The 21,493-nt window shown below is 48.3% G+C and overlaps 2 protein-coding genes across 2 annotated transcripts in view; one reads left to right on the forward strand and one right to left on the reverse strand.

The window, feature by feature from the left end:
• Positions 1-7,973: 7,973 nt before the first annotated feature.
• LOC108086802 (pH-sensitive chloride channel 2) lies at positions 7,974-10,515 on the reverse strand. Its single transcript, XM_017183843.1, has 2 exons — positions 10,305-10,515; positions 7,974-9,774 (listed from the first exon to the last, which is right to left on the reverse strand). The coding sequence occupies exons 1-2, from the start codon at positions 10,408-10,410 to the stop codon at positions 8,279-8,281; spliced, it is 1,602 nt and encodes a 533-aa protein (XP_017039332.1). The 5' UTR covers positions 10,411-10,515; the 3' UTR covers positions 7,974-8,278.
• A 5,871-nt stretch (positions 10,516-16,386) lies between these two features.
• LOC108086818 (hornerin) overlaps positions 16,387-21,493 on the forward strand; it is a 53,164-nt gene continuing 48,057 nt past the window's right edge. Inside the window, 1 exon segment of the mRNA XM_017183861.2 lies at positions 16,387-17,160. The gene's annotated coding sequence lies outside the window, so the exon portion shown is untranslated.

Below are 21,493 nucleotides of genomic sequence, written 5' to 3' on the forward strand. Positions count from 1 at the left end.
ACTATGTACGCAATTCGTGATAAGTGTCAGCACGGGAGTGTGGAAATTGGAATGCTCTAGAGGATGCAATAGCCCCTGTCCTGTGCCCTGTGCATCCTAGTATCCTGGTAACCAGTCCCGGCATCCGCACACGTTGCCGCATTTGATATGCCTTTTGTGTGCGGCCCGTGCAACTGACCCAGTTGACAATGGCGTGGCCAATAACCATGTCGCCCCCAGGAAGGCGCAAGAGCTGTCGCTGTGCTGTGTTGCCGTGTTGTCATTTGCGGCACGTTTGCACGCTGATTTGTTGTTACTTTCAAATTGGATAATTGCTAAATTCTTGCTTATTTTATTGTAATGGCCGGGACGATAAATGTAATAGCAGTCATTAGGAGTCGCTTGGCTTCCGTGCTACGTACTCCCAACTACCTACTCCCGACTCCTAACTGCAACTGCAAACGAGTTGGGTGCCGGGGAGCCGGGTACTTTGCCCAAGTCCCACAGATCCCAGATTCGAGATTCGAGATCCGAGATCCCAGCTCTGAGGTTTGCTTTGCATGCTGCCACTCATTAATATTGCGCCCCTGGGGCGAGCGACCAAATTGCAGTTACGTGTAGATGCTGCCGCTGCAGCAGCAACTTCTGTGTCGTCGTCGTCTTCGTGCCACTTCCACGGCTTCGATCGCAATCTGCTGCGAGATCGAAATCGAATTCAATTGGCGGCCATTGACACTTGCCATAAACAATTTGGCGTCGCGTTCTTGTCACTCCACAAAGTTGACTGACGATTGGCCAGCTGACTGATGGGGCCTCAGCCATTAGGGAAATGCCGGGAAATGCCCTTATTAACTTAAAAGGTCCTCCACCGACAAACAAACTTGGCAGCCGCAGGCAAACACGAGCGGGATAAAAGTGCAGGCTTATTGAAAAAGTTTTGCGACAACTTGCACTGAATGGCAGACAAGTGTAAGACAAACTCCGCCTCAAAGCGACAGTTTCGCTGTTGTTGCCTTTGCCAGAAGTCATGTGCTAAGACGGTGGAAATTTATATAAATTCCTTGGAATTCCAGCTCAACTACGCTGCAGTGTCTGCAAATTTAACAACAGTATAATAAATTACGTGGGTTAATAGTTAATAAACGGTGCGAAGGCCTTTATGTATACCCATTGCGGTGCAGTATTTTCAACTGAAGGGTTTGGATTACTGGGTATCTCTCAGGTGCGTAAGTAACCTGTTCAAGGGCATTTCAGTTTCGGGTATCTCCGGAGTCCTTAAGTTCCTGCCGCCCTTTGAAGTTCATCACTTGAGCCGAACTTTGGAGACAAGTGGCACGCCTCGCAGCTGACTGGCATTTCAATTTCACTTGGCAAAATAAATGTCCCCTCCAAGCGGCGGGCTCCATTAAACAAATGGCGGAGGCATCGGAGCGGAGAGACAGCGGGTCGCATGATTAATTTTAAAGCTTTGTGTAGTGATTACAAGGCGTCGTTCCACTTAATTCGTTGCCGAGTGTATCACTAATGACTCGGGGCTTGCTCCAGTTTCGCCTGACTTTTGTGCCCGCTCTAACGAAATTATTTAGCACGGAATCCAGTGAATCTGGCGCACAGGCGCCTCTGCCACTGCCTCCGCCTCCGCCTCATTACTCAGTTCTCAGTTCTCAGTCCTGGGTTCTTTCGGCTCAATTGAAACTGTTGCCACCGGTTTCGGATCACACGGCTCCCAGCAGCGCCACCCACTTGCCAGCACTTGACTTCCGCTCCACAGAATTGCAGCCTGTGAATGCAGCCAAAGAAATGCCAGGTCTCACATGTGCACTTAAAACAAAATAATAAATAACTGGGTATCTGAAAGGAGCTTTGAAAACATCGAGAATGCTGCTTAAATGCAAACGTATTTTATAAAAACTAGTTCTTTCCTTTTTCTAGACAACATTTGAGCATATTTGAATAGTGAAACATTTTCTTCGAGTGCGCACAAACACTCCACATTACACACATCCCATGAGCAGCACTTAATTCGCTTGATTTGCTCGAACTGCTCCCAGAGACTTCTTTCAGTCGGAATCCGGATGGAGATAAGGTGCCAAATCCACCGCGCGCATCTTCACTTGATAAATTCATTATTTTTTGTTCGTTTGTTCGGGTCTTATTTATGCCCACATATGTCTTGCTGAAATCTTGCCGTTTTACTCGCACTTTATCCCCGCCGAACCCTGACAACTGTTGCCATTAACAACTCGCCCCGAAACCGAGAACGTACCGCATTTTACACGTGCCACATGCCACATGCCACGTGCTCCATGCTCCATGCTCCACGCTTCTAATGCGTCTCCATGGCCTCGTTGTGCGTGTGCTTCGCTCTGGTTTGACAAAGTTTTTGGCCATTTGCGGGTGTATATATATTCATGGGCTGCTGGGAGTCGGCAATCCGACTCCATTTGAAGCTCCAGCCGGAGAGCAAACAGGGGAACCGCTGCACGGCTGCCGGAATTCAAACAGAAACCGAAAAGTGCGAGCTGGCAGACAAAAAGTTTCGATCCGGCCCAAGTGCAAACAAACAATGCTCTCGACAGACTAATTATCTTAGCCGGGAGCAGTCCGACTGGATCGCGGGATGAAGACACAAACTAATCAAAATATTTTCGCAACTTTCCATTATGAAGTGGAAAGTTGGAGCCAAAGACGAAGTCGCTCTCGTCTGGCTGCGTTTGCACTCGCATTTGCATTAACAATGAAAGGCAAATATTTTGCTGCTATTGACATTCATCCAGAGGGTCCGCATTCAATTAAGACGAATTATGAGCGCGTCCTCTCGCATTTCAAGATTCAAGGGCTTTCGTCGGCGGAGACATCTGCTCCCTGTCCAAGTCCAAGTCCAAGCTCAAGTCCAACTGAACGGGAATGGCAGATGACGGAGATGATGGTGATGGCTGGTTGACAATTGGCAAAGTGGTCCTTGGACAATTCGGATTTTACTCGTATTTTTGGGCTCAAGTTCCCGGACTCTCGCGTAAAGTTGTTTTTGAGGCTGCACAGGGAGAAAACTAATGGAGAATTTAATAGATCAAGTAAATAAGAATAAGCTACTAATGAATTAGCTGACTATGAATACGCTTAAAGTATTCTTATAATATGCAGTGCATGCCAATGTTTAAATTTCACACTTGGCATGGATCTCTCCTCAAGAGTGCCTCTGGATTTCTGTGGAACTCGTCCAGACATTGCTCCGAGTTGGTGCTGATTTATGAATTTAATTAAAAACGGAAGACGACACAGGGCACTTTAAGTGTGTTGCGCGACCTGCGGACAAAGCTGCGTCTTTCTGCCGAAGAAGGTGCCCCCCGCCCCTCGAAGAAGTGTTTTTATGACGCAAGAAGGGGAACCAGTGGCGTCCGAGCTTTGGGTTTGAGTTATGGGGGCACGTGTTTGTATTTAATTAGCTGCGGCCATGCATCTTCAGCAATGTGCGTTCGCTTTGTTATTCTGCCATATTTAAAGTGCGCCTTTTGGCAATTATTTTGGCCCGGCCATTGTGGGGCTTCGCGATTCGACTTTGGCCAACGAGATGCGGCAACAAAGTTGCCAGAACGTATATGCAGTATCTTATTTTGGCTGCAGCTCCTGCTGCTCTTGCAGCTCCCTCTGAACCCACATAACCAAGACAAAGCCAGGAGCAGCACGACAGCCAGCAGTCCCCCCAGTGCCCTTGCCATTTCATCTTGGCCCTGCTCTTTGGCTCTGCCATGTTTATCTTTTAACTAATTTTTTCCATGTTGCCTTCTGGCCCGCGTTCCTGGCTTTGTGAGCGCGTGTGTGTCGAATATCTTTTGGCGGAGTAATGGCCAAGTTGCGAGCTGCAGAAGTTCGTTTTCTGCACCCCGCTTGTCTCAAAGGAGCCCCGAAACTCACTGCCACAAAGCCAGAAGAAGCTTTATCTGCGACCAGACTTGCCGGAGAGTCTGAATCATTCACAAATGAGTCGCAAATTAAATAGAAATCTTTTCAGTAGCTGCTCTCGTTAAATGAAAGATTCATAGAGTGATTTGAAGAGAAGTAACGAGGACATCACTTTAAAGAGTGACCTTGTGTTATCACAAGTATGATGACCAGTAGTTTTCAGCTTGCTATTTGCACAATTTAAATTTGTACATTAAAACGCATTGCGTATGTTGAAGAGGGACTTAGGTTAACCCTGCTAGTAATATTTAAAATCGGTTTAGCGTTGTCTCAAGGGATTTGTAGGCTGTTGTTTTAAAAACGGAGCTGAACATGAATTCCCTGAATTTCGCAATAGGCGTAATATTTGGAGAAGCTGTACATGATTTACTGCCCAGACAGTCCCAGTCATGCTTGTTTGTCTCTGGAACAGTTTTCGGTGGCTGTTAGCGCACTTGGCGCGATAATCACGACAGGTTGATGCCTTTCTTGATTGCCCTTCCAATTGACAACGTGGCCGAGAGAGAGCTCCACTGCGACTTTGGTGGCGCCAGGCTGCTGCACTTAGACTACCGATATCGTGCTTAATTAGAGCCAACCTTGAATTAGAAGGGCTGGGGTCCGAACCCTGGGCACCGGTCCATAAATTGCGGATGAGCGCCAGCACATCATCCGGCCAAAGTTGGCCAGCCCGCAACTCGGCCGACTCAGTTCCATTTAAGATAGTGTCACACAGCGAGCAAAACATTTCCGATAAGATCAGAGCGCGTTAACGTCGCCGGCTCCATTTTCGTGGGGCACTCCCCCGCCATGAAACGCGGATGCCTTTGTTTGGTACACGTATCTATGACAAATGTACGAGTCGAGTGCCCGGCGATAAGCAGATACTAATTAATAACTGGGGTCGTCACATGGCTACCTGCAAAGGTATAACCCAAGGAAATGGCCAGTTCAGCGATCGATCGTGGGCTTAAGGGCGTGGCGAGAGGGGGAAAAACCAGTTGCATTTACATGGAGAGAAAAGCGTAGTGGAAAACCGGTGATCACTTTGTAAAGTTGTATTTTAACAGTTAAATAAAGTAATTCTTTGGGCAATTCGAAATAAAACGGCCAGAGTATCATGCAATTAAATTAGTTACTCTCCTTCTCCCAGCTTTTTTCCTTGTGGCCTTGCAATTTTCATTAATTATGACCGCAGGAGGGGCGCCAGTTTAGCGGCTTCATTGGAAAAACGTGCAAAACGTTGGGGCCTCTGGCGATTCAAGGCTCAAGCCAAGTGAATGATTCGAATCTGTGCCGTGTGGTGGTGCACAGGCGCCACCGGTGGTGCTGCTTTGCCTGCCGCGGTTGCACGCCACCTAATCGCCCGGCGCCATCGTCGAGTTCGCGGGGAGATCACCGTGGGTCAAGGCAGCGAACCCAGTTGGGATCTGCGAGATGCATCCACGCACATCCACTGCGTTTGCATTCCATTAAATTAGCCGCCAAGGCAGCTCCTTATTAGCACCATAATTTCGAATGCACGCCCACTTCTGGGGCTCCTCGGCTGGGATGGGATGCGGTCCTCCAGAAGGGGCGGCTACTGTGCGGTCGCCAGTTTTGTTTGCAATTTGTTAATAGGTTGTGGCATGCTGCACGTACGAGCAAATACCTAATGCAGGCAGCCAAGACCCAGAACCTGGACGTGGACCCGAATCGGGGGATTGGAGACCAGACTCGGAGCTCGCAGCTCGAAGTTGGAAGCTGGAAGCTGCTGCATTCTCATTAGCCATGCGGTTTGTCCAGACTGGCAACTTAATCCGCTGGGCGAAGGCTTATGCTAATGCCCGCCATGATGTGCATTAAATTTGCACACGGCTTTGGCCAAATTAGCCGCTATTGGCCAGTTATTTAAGGCATCTATTAGTCATAAAATCGATTGCCAGCTCTCGGGTCTTTTGGGTTTGAGTTTGAGTTTGGGTTTCAGCTTGGGTTCGGGTTTGGGTTGGGGTTTGGGCTCATTCGCACGCTTTGGCCAAGTGGACGGCAATGGCTCGTACTTGACTTCTGAACCAGCGCCCACCGAGCGTGACTGGACTGGAAATGGAACCTCGTAGCGAACCAGGCCCAGACGGCTGGCCGAAAGACAGGCTTCAAACAGCACAGCACAGAAATCGGCTGGCAAAACCAACAACAATAAGACTGCTCCCCTTGTCTCGCGGTCGCCGTTTCTGTTTCAGATTCTGTGTTCAGATAGGCGAGATCCGAAGTTGGGCGCTCCGAATGCGACTCGAAATAGAATTTTTCCCACCATCTAAAAATAAACCGACTAATGCAATGAGTGTTTACTTGGGGAGCGATCTGGACCACGACTTCGTAATGCCCTCCGAAAATAAGTAGTTCATGAAGAAGCGCTTCTGGAAGACAAATTGCCTGTTTGTATTTGGGTTGTAAACAAGATGTTGTGTCATTTATTTTCCTGGATTAAAAGTAAGCGAGGTACTTAACAGATAGATGCATCCCTAGCAATTATTTTCTTGATAATTTGTATATGTATTTTGTTACTCTATATCCGTTTATATCGATAACCTTTCTAAAATAAACAGAGAAATATTTCTAGCAACTACTCAACGACCATTTGTATTCTTGTCTTCAACTCGCAGCACTTCCCAATCCCCAATTCCTGCAGAACCCATCGCATGATGGGAACCCCAGCTCAGAGTCTAAGTAACGCATTATAATAATTGTGTCTTTCGCGGTGGTTCTTTGTTCGTTTGTTTATTAATTTACCCACTTATGTGTAGTTTTTCCCGCTTGCGGTTGAGTCGGAGTCGGAGTCGGAGTCGGTGGCACTTACATGCAACTTCATGGTTGAGGAACGCGGGTCGGCGGGTGGGAGCCCCGAGCGGTCGCAAGTTGCAAATTACACGGCCGGACCTCATAATAATAAATGAAAATGTCTGTAATTCTCATGTGCAAAAAGAGGGGCCGGGGGAGAAAAGGAAACAATCGGACTGGAGCACTCGCTTATTATGCAGCTCATTTGCGAGGGCCAGCGGTTCCCGCGCTCCCTCGGATTCGGATTCGGTTTGTGTGTTTCCCGGACTGGGGATTCGGAAGTCGAGCTAAGCAAATAAACAAGCAAGCGTGTAAACGTGTAAATGAACTCCGGCTGACCCATTGTGCGCCCAATCGATAAAGAAAAGTGCTGTTGAGGGAGTCGAGCCTGCCGGGTGCCTGGTGCTTGGGTTTACAGCCCCGTCGATTCGGGAGCCGATTGATAAGTACCCGCGGACAGCTGTTCGGGCATCTATCATGCGGCAGGCTTACCGAGTGACATGGGAACATCCGGCGGTGGAACGCACCGAGCGGCCCTCGCTGCGGGTTCAACAAACTCTCTGCGCCTCAAAAGTTTCGGCTTGCCACCTCCTCCAAGAAAGGGAAGAGGCTGAGTGGCCAGAGGTCCGTCGATACACTTAATTTTGACAGATTACATCTCATTATGTACACCTCGCGGCGGAGTAGGTCCGAAACGAGTTCGGGATCGAAAGAGCCGAGATTGATGGCCAGATAGCGGCTTTGCATAGCAATGCAGCGGCAGCCTGCCTGGGATCGATCTAAGTTATGGACACTGGAAATTAATTCCCACTCTCGCCGACGAGCAGCGAAATTATTCGGCATCTAGCCGGGATCGCAATACCACATTGTTTATTGCCCGGCGAATTGGAGTTCATTTATAAGGCAATTTAAAATCAATTTACGTGCTGCATGAGCCGTTAATTTATCGGAGCAGCCGCTCGCTGAAAACGCTGAAAAAGCTGTGGCTCTGCGGACTCCGCGGAGGAGCCGCCACCGCTAGACTTTCAACAGTCCCATCACCACGGGCAATTAATTAGGAACCGAGCTGCTGCAGTGGGGCGTGCTGGCATTATGATTTTTTCATTGATACAAACGCAACTCCTGACTGCCCCATCATCGGCCGGGTTTTATGGCCTGCCCGCCGCTAATAGGAGCGTATTTATCAGATCTGTACGTGCCCAAGTCGGAGTCGGGGGAGGTGTGGTATCAAAACATATAATTTATTAGAACAAATACGGACTACATAGCACGCGGGCCCGGCCCAATGGGGGAGCTCCGTCACCTGTCGGGGATTTGTGGACCAGGGCGAACGACACTTGCTCCAAGTTCGAGGAGGGGGTCATTAAAAATGATCGCAGTTCGCAGCTAAAAAACCTTTATTGCAAAAACTACTACTGGTGGTAGGTGACTCGGCCGAACCTCAAGCAAGTGTCATCGCGCCCTGGGAACTAGGGCTAGTGAGGCGACGGGTGGGGGCTCCGGGATCACAGAATGGCTTTCTCTCCGCCGGGGGAACTCCTCAGAGGCAGTACACCAGGGTCCAGAACAGGGCGTTGAAGACGACGAAGGACAGCGGGAAGACGAACCGCATCTTGCGGTCGATCCACAGGGAGACCTCCTTGGGCGTCATCGTGGCGAAGGTCTGGGCGGGCTTCTCCTTGGGGGAGTCGCCCGACGACGACGAGGAGCTGGAGCTCTCGTCCTGCTCGTCCAGGCTGATGGCCGAGTCCTCGCGGCTGAGGCTGCCCCCGATGATGATGGGCGTCTCGATGGTGATCACCGTGTTGTTGGGCCCGCAGGACTTGTCCAGGCTGGTGGTGCTCATGGTGCTCATGGTGCTGTCCGTGCGCCGGTAGCCGTGCCGGCGGTGCTTCTTCAGGTTCGGGACGAAGGTGGACTTCACGATGTACTTGGTGGTGCGCTTCTTGAGCTGCAGGTCGTTGTTCCGCCGCCAGATGGTGTTCACGAAGGCGAACTCCACCAGGCTGCCGAAGATGAAGATGGTGCAGACGAGGAACCACACCTCCGACATGGTCACGTAGCTGACCTTCATGAGGTCGTTCTCCTGCGACAGCGAGAGCGTGATGAACGACAGCAGGGTGGTGCAGCCGAGGGTGGTGCGCGCGGGCGTCTGGTCCGCCTGCAGCCAGAAGGACACCCACGAGATGGTCACGATCATGATCGAGGGCAGGAAGTAGTCGATGACGTAGTAGCCCACCTCCCTGGTCAGCAGCACGGTGAAGCTGATGACGCTGTAGTTGCCCTCCAGGGAGCCGTGGGTCATCACCGACCCGTTCGACACCCTGATGGACTCGTTGTAGAGCGAGCCGATCAGGTTGTACTCCGTCAGCTGGAGCTGCTCGTCGAAGCTCACGGGGTGGTCCGTCTCCCAGTGCAGCTCCACCAGCGAGGTGTTGTACATCCAGCTCTCCAGCATGGTGGTGCACTTCTGCTCGTCGAAGGGGAACTTCTGGTAGTTCATCCAGCAGTAGAGGGTGGCCTGCAGCCGCGTGGAGATCAGGACCGTGCCGTCCGGGTAGACGGTGGTCAGCTCGTCCTTGGCGCTGGTGCCCAGCACGTTCGACGCCTGCTCGTTGCTGATGAAGATGTGGGGCACCCAGAGCAGCTTCTTGATGCCCGCCTCGCCCATGATCGGCTGCCTCCGACCGGGCAGGTAGTCGGCAAAGGCCAGCCGGGGGTCCTTGTAGCGCAGCTGCAGCAGACCCTGCACCATGAACTGCAGGTCGGTCGAGTCCAGGTTCTTCATCACGTAGATGTAGAACCGCGCGTAGATGTCCATGGCCACCTCCTCGCCGTCCGCGTTGAACACTGTGGGCGGCACCATCCTGTCGTAGCGGCAGTTGGCAGTCAGCCGGGTGAGCAGCTCCATCTGCGTCATCGAAGCCGCGTTCTCCAGCGAAGGACAGTTGTTCACGGTCGACTGCGACAGGTTTATGGACACGCTGTAGGCGTCCGAGCTGTTCAGCGGGGCCAGCACAACAGATCCATTGGCAGCTGGTAAAAGCGATAAATTACAAACATTTAATTTTAGGAAAATTACCCTCTGAACTTTAACTAGAATTAAAAGGACATAGACATTTGCAGATGACACGAGCTGTTGAAATCGCCAGACTATTTTTGCACTTGATTGATACGTTTTTTAAGTGCAGATAATTTTTTCGATATTTCACAATAATCTGGACAAAGTTAACATCAACGTTGTCTAACTGCGATAAGGCAAAATTAAGTGAATTATATTTGCAAATGTAACATGTCAATATACTGAAAATGTGCAAAACAGGCAAATCACTTTTACGAAAGTCATCGAATCTCTTTTGTTTTCCAATCACTATTCCTACCCTAAATGAGAACAACTAAATTTTGAAATTAAATTTATAATTCTGACTAAAATTTAAAATTTCTTCTAATAAATTACTTATAATGTGATAAGTTTGGTTAAAACAAAGTATATTATTTTTTCTTAACAAAACCGTTCCAACATTAGAAATAAATCTAAAAAAAATTATAAGGACCCAAGGACCTACCCAAGTCCTGCTGAAGATCACTTAGGTCCACCCCAAATCCAGTTGATAATCCCAAGCAGCTGAGGAGTACGAAAATTCCACGAATGTCTATTTTCCGCTGTTTCATATTTCACAACTAGTTTTTTCAGAATCACGGGACTCAATTAGTAATTTCCCAGGAGGGCGGCGAGTTCGCGACGATTTGCTATTTGCTATTTTCTTTTCGCGCGCTGCGTTTTCACGGCCATCCGCTTGGCCCCTTCTCGATCAACTATTTAACTTTTGGCCAAAAGTTGGCGAAACGCCTGTCCGGTTAACCAGTAGCGGAATATCTGATGTCGGTGGTTTTGGCTTCGGGTTCGGCTCTTCGGGGAGCGCTTCGTTCTACGTAATATCTATTACTAACTTATTTATTTTAATTGCGAGCGGCTTTTAATTCTTCGCCACTCATGACAGCTTGTTCGGGCAATTATTGTTGGGTGGCTCTCGGCCTTATCGCTGCCGGCCAAAATCGCCTGTAAGTGGCCGGCTTTTCCCCCACCTGCCGTGTAATGCCGTTAATTGCGGTTATCACTCCGCCGGAGAGTACGGGCTAAATGTTTGCTCATGTCTCCGGACTTTGATTAAGTGGCCCGGCGAGAACGCCAGCGATTGTCGGCGGTCGGTCTTATTTATACTCCCAAAGATATACGCTGTCGCACTTCAGGTAAAGAGCCAATCGCATAATTGATGATGACCCGTCATCAGAAGCGGTTCGCTGGCGGTCTATTTTCGGCACAGATATTTCTGCAATTCGGCGAGATCAGATTTGATTAGCCCCTGCTATCCAACGGATGTCGCCGAGCACTTTTGTCAACAGTCACCCGAACACTTTAACTGGTTGGCAACAGATCCATTTATTGAAAACTGTTTTGTTCTGATTAGAGCATTTAACAAATATATTATGCATTGTATTCCAAAAATGCGTTTTTTGACTCTGGGATATAGAATAGTATTGAATCAGAAGAGGCTCTGTGGAAAGTTATGTGTGTGTGCATCTCAAGGCGTAGTTCTCCAGCCCTCATCAGCACTTTAATCAACCGTTCGTCCACTTTTACCAGGAACAAGACCGCCTCCTGCTGTTCGCTTCACGAGGCCCATAAAAATTTATGACTACAAAACAGAGACGCACAAACAAAACTACGCCGGAGTGCATTACGCATGGCTGCGACTGCTGAAGCATCCACACCCCATCTTCCGATTCCCCCGGTCTGCATCCAGAGGGTCGTTGGCAGTCGGATAGTTCCTGAATCACGAGGAGGCACGTGCCACGTGCAGCAGGCCCGTAACTTCGTAGGTAGTTGGAAAATCGCGGCAGATTGTACTCTTTAGCTGGCAAATGGATGGCTGTATCAAGTGTTTACCCGTCCATCTAGTCTGGTGAAAATTTAATTTATAACATTTGCTGTTCGATAAAGGAACCATTGAATACACTCCTCTTTGCTAATAAGAATTGCTACTAATTTCACGAAAAGATATTTGTGCTATTATGTTAAGAAAATTACTATATACACTATCACATATACTGAATGAATAGATTTTTTTTCAAGATGTAAAACGCAGTATATGTTTTTGGAAACAATTATTGTAACAAAAGCTTTCCCATTGAGCAATTTAATAGTGAGATCAATAATTGGGCAATAAAGATTGGAACTTTATGGCCTGTAATCTATACATATTGTATCAGAATTTATTTTCTGGCTGGCAGATAACCCTCAACGAGGCCCATAAACCACACGACTTTCCCATAGCTGATAGTGAGGGTATTCGACCAATCGCCTTACAACAATCTCAGCACTAACAAGGCAAATTAAAAATGTTTACAATCTCATTTTCACAACACTTAGCAGTGATTTTTACTGAAAGTGGGCGTGAAAGTGGTGTTGATTAGATAGAGCCAACTCAATGGCTGTCCAGTGTTTATGGCACTCGGAGAAGGTAAACAGCAGTAGCTGGTACTGGTGGCTATTAGCTGGTAGCTGGGCAACTTGAAATCAATTAAACTCACTCACCGGCCATATAAATGCAGAAAATCCGTTCAACTATTTAATCACCTTTCCGTGAAGACTCAAACCCGCGATGCTGCCACCACTCCCTTTCTCCATTCTTCATTTTAGTGTGCGCCAATGCTTTTTGTTTTGTTTGAACGAAGTCCCTGCTGGCGCATTAATTTAAGCCGCCTGGAACATAAAAGCTGCTTGCAAAACTAAGCCGATTTAAGAGCACATTTGAATTCAAACGCCGCACGGCGGAATAAAAACTAAACGGATCCCCCTTGTCCTGCCATTCCCTTCTTTCCCCCCGCTCACCTCTTTTTAAAAAAACTCCGAACCGATCCAAAAGGGAGTTTAAATGGCACAAAAACTGTCTGCAAAGTTTGCGTCTGAAGTTTTTAGTTTCGGCAATGCAAAAATTATAATCCTTTAAATGGCAATCGAGCGTTTCGCTCCGCCCGAAGATTAAGCCCGAGGAGTGCTCTCTAATTATGACCTGTAATCGAGGCAGATCAGGGTTTGTATATGTTGCTAATATAAAAAACAAAAGCCATAAAAACTCCAAAATGATGATTAGTTTCAACCTCGCATGATACAATTTTAGATAGTATATCATATTTGTATCATATTAATCAATTTTATTATTTTACCTAGTAAACAATCTTATTAATTTAACAAAGGTACAACAAATATTGGTATCGATTCCCGGAATTGAATGGCAGTCTCGTTTCAGGTGTGACACCCTATCTCGCCCCTTGTTTTTTACATCGAATCTTTCCTGTACAAAGAGGTGAGTAATAGTCGTCGCCTCTGTAATTCAGGGACATGGGGCAGGAGTAGGGCGTGGGGGCGTGGCTGACCGCCAGAGCAATTAAGGCTGGCCAGACCTGCCGCAGACGCTTTGCAGGTTGACATCGCCGGACAATGGAGCATAAATCACACGAGTCGCCGGCTCACAAGGACACGGGTCCTTGTCCTCAGATCGCGAAAGTGGTCCGAGTTGGCGGACTTGTGTCATGCATTTGATTCCCGGCGCTCGTTTATTACTGCTCGGCTTTTTACTACTGTTTCAGCTGGTGCTTTTCCCCTATTTTATTATTTCTGCAGATTCTCGCTGCTTTTATTGGGTTTGCGTGGGCAGCGGATGCTGGCAGCGCTATTTTCCGCTTTTCCTTTTCGATTTTGGCCCCGCTTCTTTGTTTCTGCTGGTGCTCCATTATTGTTTCCTTTGATTTATTTTCGGTTTCAAGTGATTTCCGCCAGCACTCAACACTTTATGGTTGTTTTCGTCTGGTTTTTCACTTTTTTGGGTCTTTCTTGTTGCATTTCAGGCAAAACTCTCAGTGCAAACATTTGTCATTTGCGGGCTTGCGTTGGATTTCTCTGGGGTTTCCTCGTGGTTTCCTTTTGCACTTTTGCCTGGCTTTTGATTTGCGGTGCTTAATCGTTGGCAAGCGTCTGCGGACTTTGTGTTTTAAATGCATAGCTTGAGCATAGCCTTTCTGTTCTGTTCTGCTCTGTTCTGTTCTGGCCATAAATTTGTTTGGCTCTGCTTGAATTTTTTTGGTAGCCAGCACACGTAATTGAAAGCAGCAGGGCGGCTCCTGCTGCTGCTTCTGCTGCTGGCCATTTCGGTGAGCCAGTTTGCATTTTCGGGCCGATTGCCGGTGGTTCAATGGCATCGCCTGCACTGAGGCCATTGATTAGGGTTCCTTGCCTCGCTCTCGGCTGGTGGCTTACCAAAAAGCCAAAAAGATGCCTTCGGGCCGACTCGCTGCCTTGTAATCTGTCAAAATTGGTTGCGTTCCTGCTAAGCGGAAGTTCGCACAAAAAATGTGCCACACTAAACTGGTTATTTAATGTTGCACCGAAAGAAAAGAGAAAAGGTTAGTACTCTAATCAAATCTGATCAAATTTTTCCATGATAAACTCCGGTGAGATTAAAACCAAAGTATACATATTTTTATTGTGTTTGGTTTGATAATATGAATGATTTAAGACTTTTGCTAACCCTTAGCTTACGTGTTGAATATTATATTTTGGAGTGCACCTTCGGTTACCCAGCTCGCAGTTCAATGTCCTCGGTGGGCGTGTCGATTGACTTTGAAATCCGCCAGCTACTTCTTCGCTTTTTGCCCTGAGAATGTGCATTAATGTCTGCGGTGATCGAATAACTGGCACTTGAATGGAGCCAGTCTCACACTCACTCATCTCCGAAACCGAAAGTTTTAAGCCCGGCTCTGCAGACAAATATTATTATTTTAGATCCCAGGCCAACTTTCACGGCGAGTCAACGACTCCGTATCTGCGGCTCAGCCGCTCTGCCAGCTGTAATTGATCACGACGTGACAAATATTTATGCAAGGAAGGAGTCGCAGTATCTTTAAGCTGCACAAATAAACATGCGGAGCACAAATTCGTATTGAGCGATCAATAATCGTGGTAAGTACGCCAGAGTGACGCCACGGGCGATAAGGCCACAAACCGAACAGAAACAGAAACAGAAACGCAGCAACGCACCACGGAGACTGTGAACTGGGAACTGCGAACTGGGAACTGGGCCCAGACTGGTTTTGGGCCTGGCTCGGTGCAGATAAACAATAGAAGAGCTTAGACTCCGAGGAAGGGTCAAGTGCCGGAGGGCTGGGGGAACCAAGGGGGCAGGGAGGCCAAGAAACCGCAGAGGAGGAGGCTGGGCCGCAGCCCAATGATGATGATGATGAGCACAGCAAATACAAATTATGGCTGGCAAGCGCTACGTAAATACTGCAATCATTTTAATAGACCAAAAACGGCGGCGCATAAACCATAAACCAAACGCCACAGAGCCACAAAGACCTCGCAGGAGGTGGAGGAATCTCTGGCCGCTGGACAAAAGTGGACAGCCGAAACTTTTCTATGGGAAGTCGACGAGGTTGGAGGCGTTCTCCGATGCTGCAATGCTGCAATGCTGCAATGTTGCAACAAACTGGCACGCGAGCGGCGAATTGCAGGCGGCCAATGATGCGGTTTCCTGGGCACTTGCCCAAGTTTAGCTGGGAAATTAGCGTAGATAAATATTTCCTTGGAAATTCCGCAGCCGATGACCACTGATCGATAGGCAGGGTGTGTGCTTGGAGCTGTGCCTTTCTGGCTCTCGTTGGTGGGGGACGCGCATTCCTGAGTGTCCCGGCCACTTGCGGTTTGCAAATTGCAGACGCATGAGGAGCGCTCCCCGGATCTCCGGGGAGAACTTTTCCAGCGGATCAGCGGCGTTCTATGGGGTGATTTCTGCTGATAGACAGCTACAAGCGCACTTAATGCCCGTGGATGAGGGACGGAATGTATCTTTAGCTATCACTCGGCGTGCAAGATACAAAGCAGATGCTGACTAACCCCAGTCGACCCCCTTCCCCTCCCCTGGTGTGTTCTTCCCCCCAAAAGAACTCATCCAAATCCAACTGCCGCCCCTGTCAATTTCGTGGAGTTTATTTTCGTGGTCTTCGCCGGCCTCACTGCTCTCTGCTGCTCCAATCTCTCTCTCTCTTTCCAGAGTTTTTGCTCCCAGTGTGCGCATGCGCTCTCCAACTCTCCAACACACATCCCGCGGTTTGTTTTGCTCCACTCATTCGTAACATGCACATGGAAAGGAAAGTGCAGATAAAGGGGGAAAATAAAATTTAAAAATATTTTCATTTACTTGGAAAACATTACTTGCATAGTTCTTAATATTTAGTACAAGCCCAAAAAAAATATTGACTTTTAAAAGCTAATAAAAGTGAAGCTTGTGCCTATAACATAGCAACTGAGAACTTTTATCCAAAATAAATACTTGTAATATATTTTAATGTTTAGATTTAGCTTTAAGCCCATCCTAACTGGGAACCATTTGCCCACGTGCCCCAGCTCTCTCTCTTTTTCTCTCTCCAGCCAGCCGGCATTCGAAACTCTCCAAAGTTGGCGCCAAAAGTGGCCGCCTACTCCACTCCGTGGAGCAACACCATCCACACTCGCGGTCCACGCAAAACAGGTTCCACCCGGGGGCTCAGCAGCGCGGCTCCAAGCGGATTCCCAAGCAGTTGCTGTTGGACCGTCGCACGTATCGCACGCTGCAGCGGAACTCTGGATTTTGGTTCGGATCGGGAGTCGCCACACGTTTGGTCTCGGTTTTCGTCGGTTTGTCGGACTTTTGTCGGTCGGTTGTGCGCTTGATCGGTTGGCCAACTGCGAGCCCAGCGGTTTTTCGGGCACTGCACTCGGCAGTTGTGGTTGATGGACTGCAGTTGCTCCGCCAACTTTGACCTCTGACCAGCGGACAATTTAATCAAGTGACTCCAGGCCCATACGGGCCCTTTTACGACGGTCCCTTGACCGATTCCAAAAACCCATCAACGGAAGAATATCCAAATAAAAGTTCGATTCGCCTTTTTTTGTTGCCGGGCCCGGGCTGCTCGGTCTTCGTCTTCTTGTTTCGCATTTGGAGCTTGTCGACGTCGTGTGCGCGGTCTTCATAAATTATACAAGAGCGCATTTGCGAACGACTTGCAAATAAATAAGCATTTACGCTTTTATTATTGCCCGGCGTGTGTGTTGTTGGTGAAGAGTGTGTGTCCTCCGAGCGGGCGTTCCTCGGAAATCGCTCCCATGTGGCGCAAGCCGGAGGAATAAAATAAAACCGAGCCAAGGGTTCCCCCCTCGAAATATCATTTTTGCATACAATCAACATCTAGCCATAAAGTGTGTTCCCCCTATAAATATTTCGGCATCCGCTCTGATTTGTGAGTGCTGATAAGCCAGTGATTGCGAGGCAAAAAACTCCAGCGGCGAGTTCGGGTTTGAAGCCCCCATAAAGATATCTCAAGCAGGTAAGCAGCGGGAACGCCTATGTGCCACACATACGAGTGTAACTCATCACGCACATTGAACTCGAGCGGAGCCGCAGTGCATTGACATCCCGCCGTCATTATGCAAATGTGCAAATAGCGAAATGAGCAGCGTGTGCCTGCATCCTGATGCATCCCCATCCCCATCCCCATTCCCATCCTCATCTCCATCTCCATTCCCATCCGAATACCCACCTCCCTTGCCAGCTGCTGCAGCCTCGGCCCCAACGATCTGCATAATTAGAGCACACAGCGAGCTGGGTGTCTCTAACTGGCTCTAATGAATAAATAAGTGCCACTAATAGTTTTCGCACTTCCTGTTGTCGGCCAAGCGGTGCCCATCAAGCCGCTCGCAGTTCTCAGCTGCAGGAATTGAATCATGGCCACAAGGAGCGGCACATCTGCGGCAGCGACTTGCAACCAGCTTCCATGTTGACAATATTTAATTATGAAGCTGCAGTGGCGATAACCTAACTGTCTGGCTCTTTCTTCTATTTCATTCACTGCCTGGAAAAAAGTTCTGTGGGCTGGCTGCACTGAAAAATATGCTAAGCACGGTAGTAATTATTGAATAATAGTGCCTCAAAAGATGTTACTACGCTGTAAATAACACTTTTACTTCAAACAATTTTGTCAGTGTTCTGGAAAATGAAATTGCAGCTTGTGAATGTTGTCTAGTGATCAGCTTTTTTCTATCAAATCCAAAATTGTTCTTAAATTTTTGTGCTAAGCAATCCATTATACAAATTTTAACATTTTCTCCCTGTGCGGATAAGTCAATTGCGGCATTGTGGTTCTTGCAACAGCAACTTTAACTGCTGATGTTGCTGTCGTTGTTGCTGATGCCGTTGTCATTGTCAACGTCATAATCATTTTTTCGCTGCTCTTTCCCACACAAATCGGCATAAAAATGTTTTCATTTTGCGCAATTACTTTTTCTCTTTGAGCGGAGCGAAAAGAATTTTTTCTATGGAAATCTTAGCAGTTGCCATGGCAAATGTTTGCGCAATTATTCTGGCAATATTTTTATGGCAAACTTTCCGAAGCTCTAGATTGCTTTTTTATTTTAGGGAAATTTCTTTTATTAGTTTAGGATGTGAGTGGGAATTTGGTTTGATAGCTACGTACGTAGCATAAGCTACGTAACTTTGCATGCGAATTTTTCGTTTGCACCTCGGACAAAAACATTTCCTGTACAACAATGTTGTGCAGCGGATGCGTCCAACTGCCCCATCATAGTTCCCCCGATAAAATCAGCCAGACATCACGGGCAACCAGAACGCTCGACTGACACGGAATGACTTGCGCAAATAGCCGGAGTGGGGAAAAGTGAACACAAAGTAAATACAATTTTTCAAGGAATTTTCCTGACTTCCTCATTTGCTTATCAGTGCCAGGGGAATTCCTCATCTGGGGGGGAGGGAGATGGCTCCGCTTGATTTCACTCACGCAGACTCATCAACTTTTAATTAGTTGTAATTTGTAAATTCAACGCAAACACCGACCACGCAGTCAGTCAGAAGATGTCGCCGCCTTTGAAGCTGCCGCAAATGCGGATGGCGATGATGATGTTTGCCCCACTGACAGATTGCTGATAAAAGCCCAATCCCCCAATCCCCCAATCCCCCTTCCCATTCGCTGGTTAACCCTTTCAGCGCCTCTAATCGCGGCAAAGCCAAGCCGCGAGTCGCGGTCGTCCCACCAAAAGCTGCAGAACGCCCATCCATCAGCGATGAGCGGCAGCTGTCAGCGGTCCCCGGCCAAAAGGATTGGCCTGGCCCCAACAATCGAAATTTGACAAAACTGTTTCGATTATAAATGGTTCTTTGATGGCCATAAACGGTGCCTCTTGGAGGGAAATTGGTTGGGGAAGAGGGGGGCAGCTCGTTCGGGTGCCACATTAAGCACAAAGACAAGACACTTTAAAGGCTGCTACCCACTTCTCATATCGCTAATCACTGGCGAGGGTCGTAAATCTACTCGGCTGATTCCCATCTTCAGCAATAAAATAATGCCCCTCCAAATTACTTCAGGTTTGTATCCGCCTTTTTAATTAGTGACATTATAAATGGGGGTATGTGTGTGCGAGTGTGTATTTGGATGTGTGCATGGATGGGGGCTGTACTAAAAACAAAACTTTACGAGCTAATTTTATGGCTCTTGCAAATTTATAGACTTTTGGCTCATGTGACACAAAACTAGCAGCAGAGCTCTGCGAAAGCAGCAGCAACTTTCCTAACAACCTCGATAAATCCCCCGCTCGCAGCGAGGCACTTAATTAATTTCTGTAAAAACTTTAAGAACAAAGGGCTGTTCACTGTTGCAGTAGTTCGGCTTTGCTTGGCTCGGCTCCTGTAGCCCAGTTGTAGCACGTTAATTTCCAATTCGGAGCGGGGAGGAAATGGGAAAATGGGAAAAAAGCGAACAAGTAATGTCATACACAGCGGCAGCAGCAGCAGCAGCAAAATCAAAGCCCAAAGAAACAACGACGACGACAACTTCGACGGCGGACAACAGTAGAACTAACTGCGAATTTGCAGCAGTTCTGCAGCCCCGCAGAACAACAGCCGAGCTGAAACGCAGCAGCAAGCTTGCACCAGTTTCCCAACTGCAACATCAGCATTCAGCCGCTCTCGAGTTGCCGTTGGTTGTTGTAGTTGCGAACAGTTACCTGGGCGCTAAACAAAAAAGACAAACACTGAAACGGGGGAAAACCGAAAGAAAGAATCGAGGGGGAAACTGCGCACACTAACCAAGTGAACCGGGCTGAGAGGAGATGAGAAGCTGTACACTTGGAAAAACAAATGTTGGAAAACTAGATCGCAGGTCTGGAGGGCCTTACTTTACGGTGCAACCATTGCAGTTTCACAGAGTAGAGTTTTGAATAACTACCCAAGCAAATCCTAAAACTATATTGTTATAGTAAATATTTACTGTGTAGCTTTGGCTGCTGGCGCGGCGGGGAAAGGCTTTAGAAAGTAGCCAAGGAGGCGCAGGCAGGAGATAGATGGCAGCAAACCCGTTGGCAGTTGGCAGTTGGCAGCGCGACTCACTTCTTGCCTCGCGTGATGCAATTGCAGCGCCGAGCGCCAAAAGATTGAAGGCAAACGACAGCCACGTAACTAGAACACTTGACGGTGCTGCTGCGGATGCCTCTGCTGCAACAATTTCCAATTAAGGCAGTGGCTTGGGGATCTGGGAGTTGAGCCGAGAGTTCGGAGTCGAGATCTGGGAGCTGGGATCTGGGATCTGGGCTCTGGGAGTTGCAGTCGCTTATGTGTCGCTTGCGCAATCATCATGCGACGGCCACTTCTGACAGCTCCGACTGCTCGGCTCGGCTCGGCTTCTATTGGGCTTCTATTGGCGGTGGAAGGCAGTTCCCTGCGACAGGAAGCCATCCGTAATGGGCCTTAAAACACACATTTTATGCCCAGCTAACCATCCCCAATTAGAGCCCGGGTTAATTGCAGTGACGCATAGTTGCGCATTAGATGGCCAGCTCCGCGGGCCCATAATCCAATCCATCCATCCATCCATCGACCGGCGATTGGACGCTCCCAGTGGACAAGTCGGAAGCTAACGGCAGCGCGATTCGAGCTAATTGATCATTAGGTCTGTTTCCGCCGCGAGATGGCAATGACTCGAGGTTGTGCGCTTTTCAGCGCTTTCGGTTCAGTTCTTTCCCCTGTCAGTTGTTGGCACTTTTTTTTTCATAAGTAAGCCATAAAGTGGCAACTTTTATGACAACGGTGCGCATGTTGCACGCAACCACCTGGACTGGCCGAAAATCCTGCTTACTTCAGTTGGGCTGGGCCGCTCTGCCGCTCTGCCGCTCTGCAAGGCAGATTTCCCCGCATCCACGGGGCAATAGTTTTATGGGTCTTTCAGCCAGAACAGAACAGAACACAGCAGAAACGGATGGCCGTAAAAGAAAATATGTGCGCATGTAAGAGACTCGGGGAAAAAAAACAGAGAAGAACTGGGTGAAATCGATTTGTATACGGTGTGTAGTTCTTTATTACGGTTGCGGCGAAGAAGTCCGATGAAGACTTTTGTGGAACTCAGCAGACGGGAAAAGGCGCTGTGGGTGGGGAAACTGCGATTTGTTTTTCCATCGATCGGAGGGGCGGGGGCATCTGGCCTGGTGACTAGACAAAAGCCACATCCATCCGAGGAGAACTCCGCCAACTGCCCACCAGGCATCAGAACGTCGACTGGGCTGACTGATAGATAGATTTCCCGCCAGTCACTGACCCACTGCCCACATGCAAATGAGTCTGGAAACTCCGCAGATGCGTGTGTATCTGGAGTTGCA

The sequence above is a fragment of the Drosophila ficusphila genome, unplaced genomic scaffold (genome assembly GCF_018152265.1).
Source record: "Drosophila ficusphila isolate 14025-0441.05 unplaced genomic scaffold, ASM1815226v1 contig_791, whole genome shotgun sequence".
Classification (NCBI taxonomy): Eukaryota; Metazoa; Arthropoda; class Insecta; order Diptera; family Drosophilidae; genus Drosophila; species Drosophila ficusphila.

Excerpts from the sequence above, each read along its gene's own strand:
- LOC108086802 (XM_017183843.1), bottom strand. The coding sequence starts at position 10,410 with ATGAAACAGCGGAAAATAGACATTCGTGGAATTTTCGTACTCCTCAGC. Across the intron at positions 9,775-10,304 it reads TGATCTTCAGCAGGACTTGG|CTGCCAATGGATCTGTTGTG; the intron begins GTAGGTCCTTGG and ends CGCTTTTACCAG.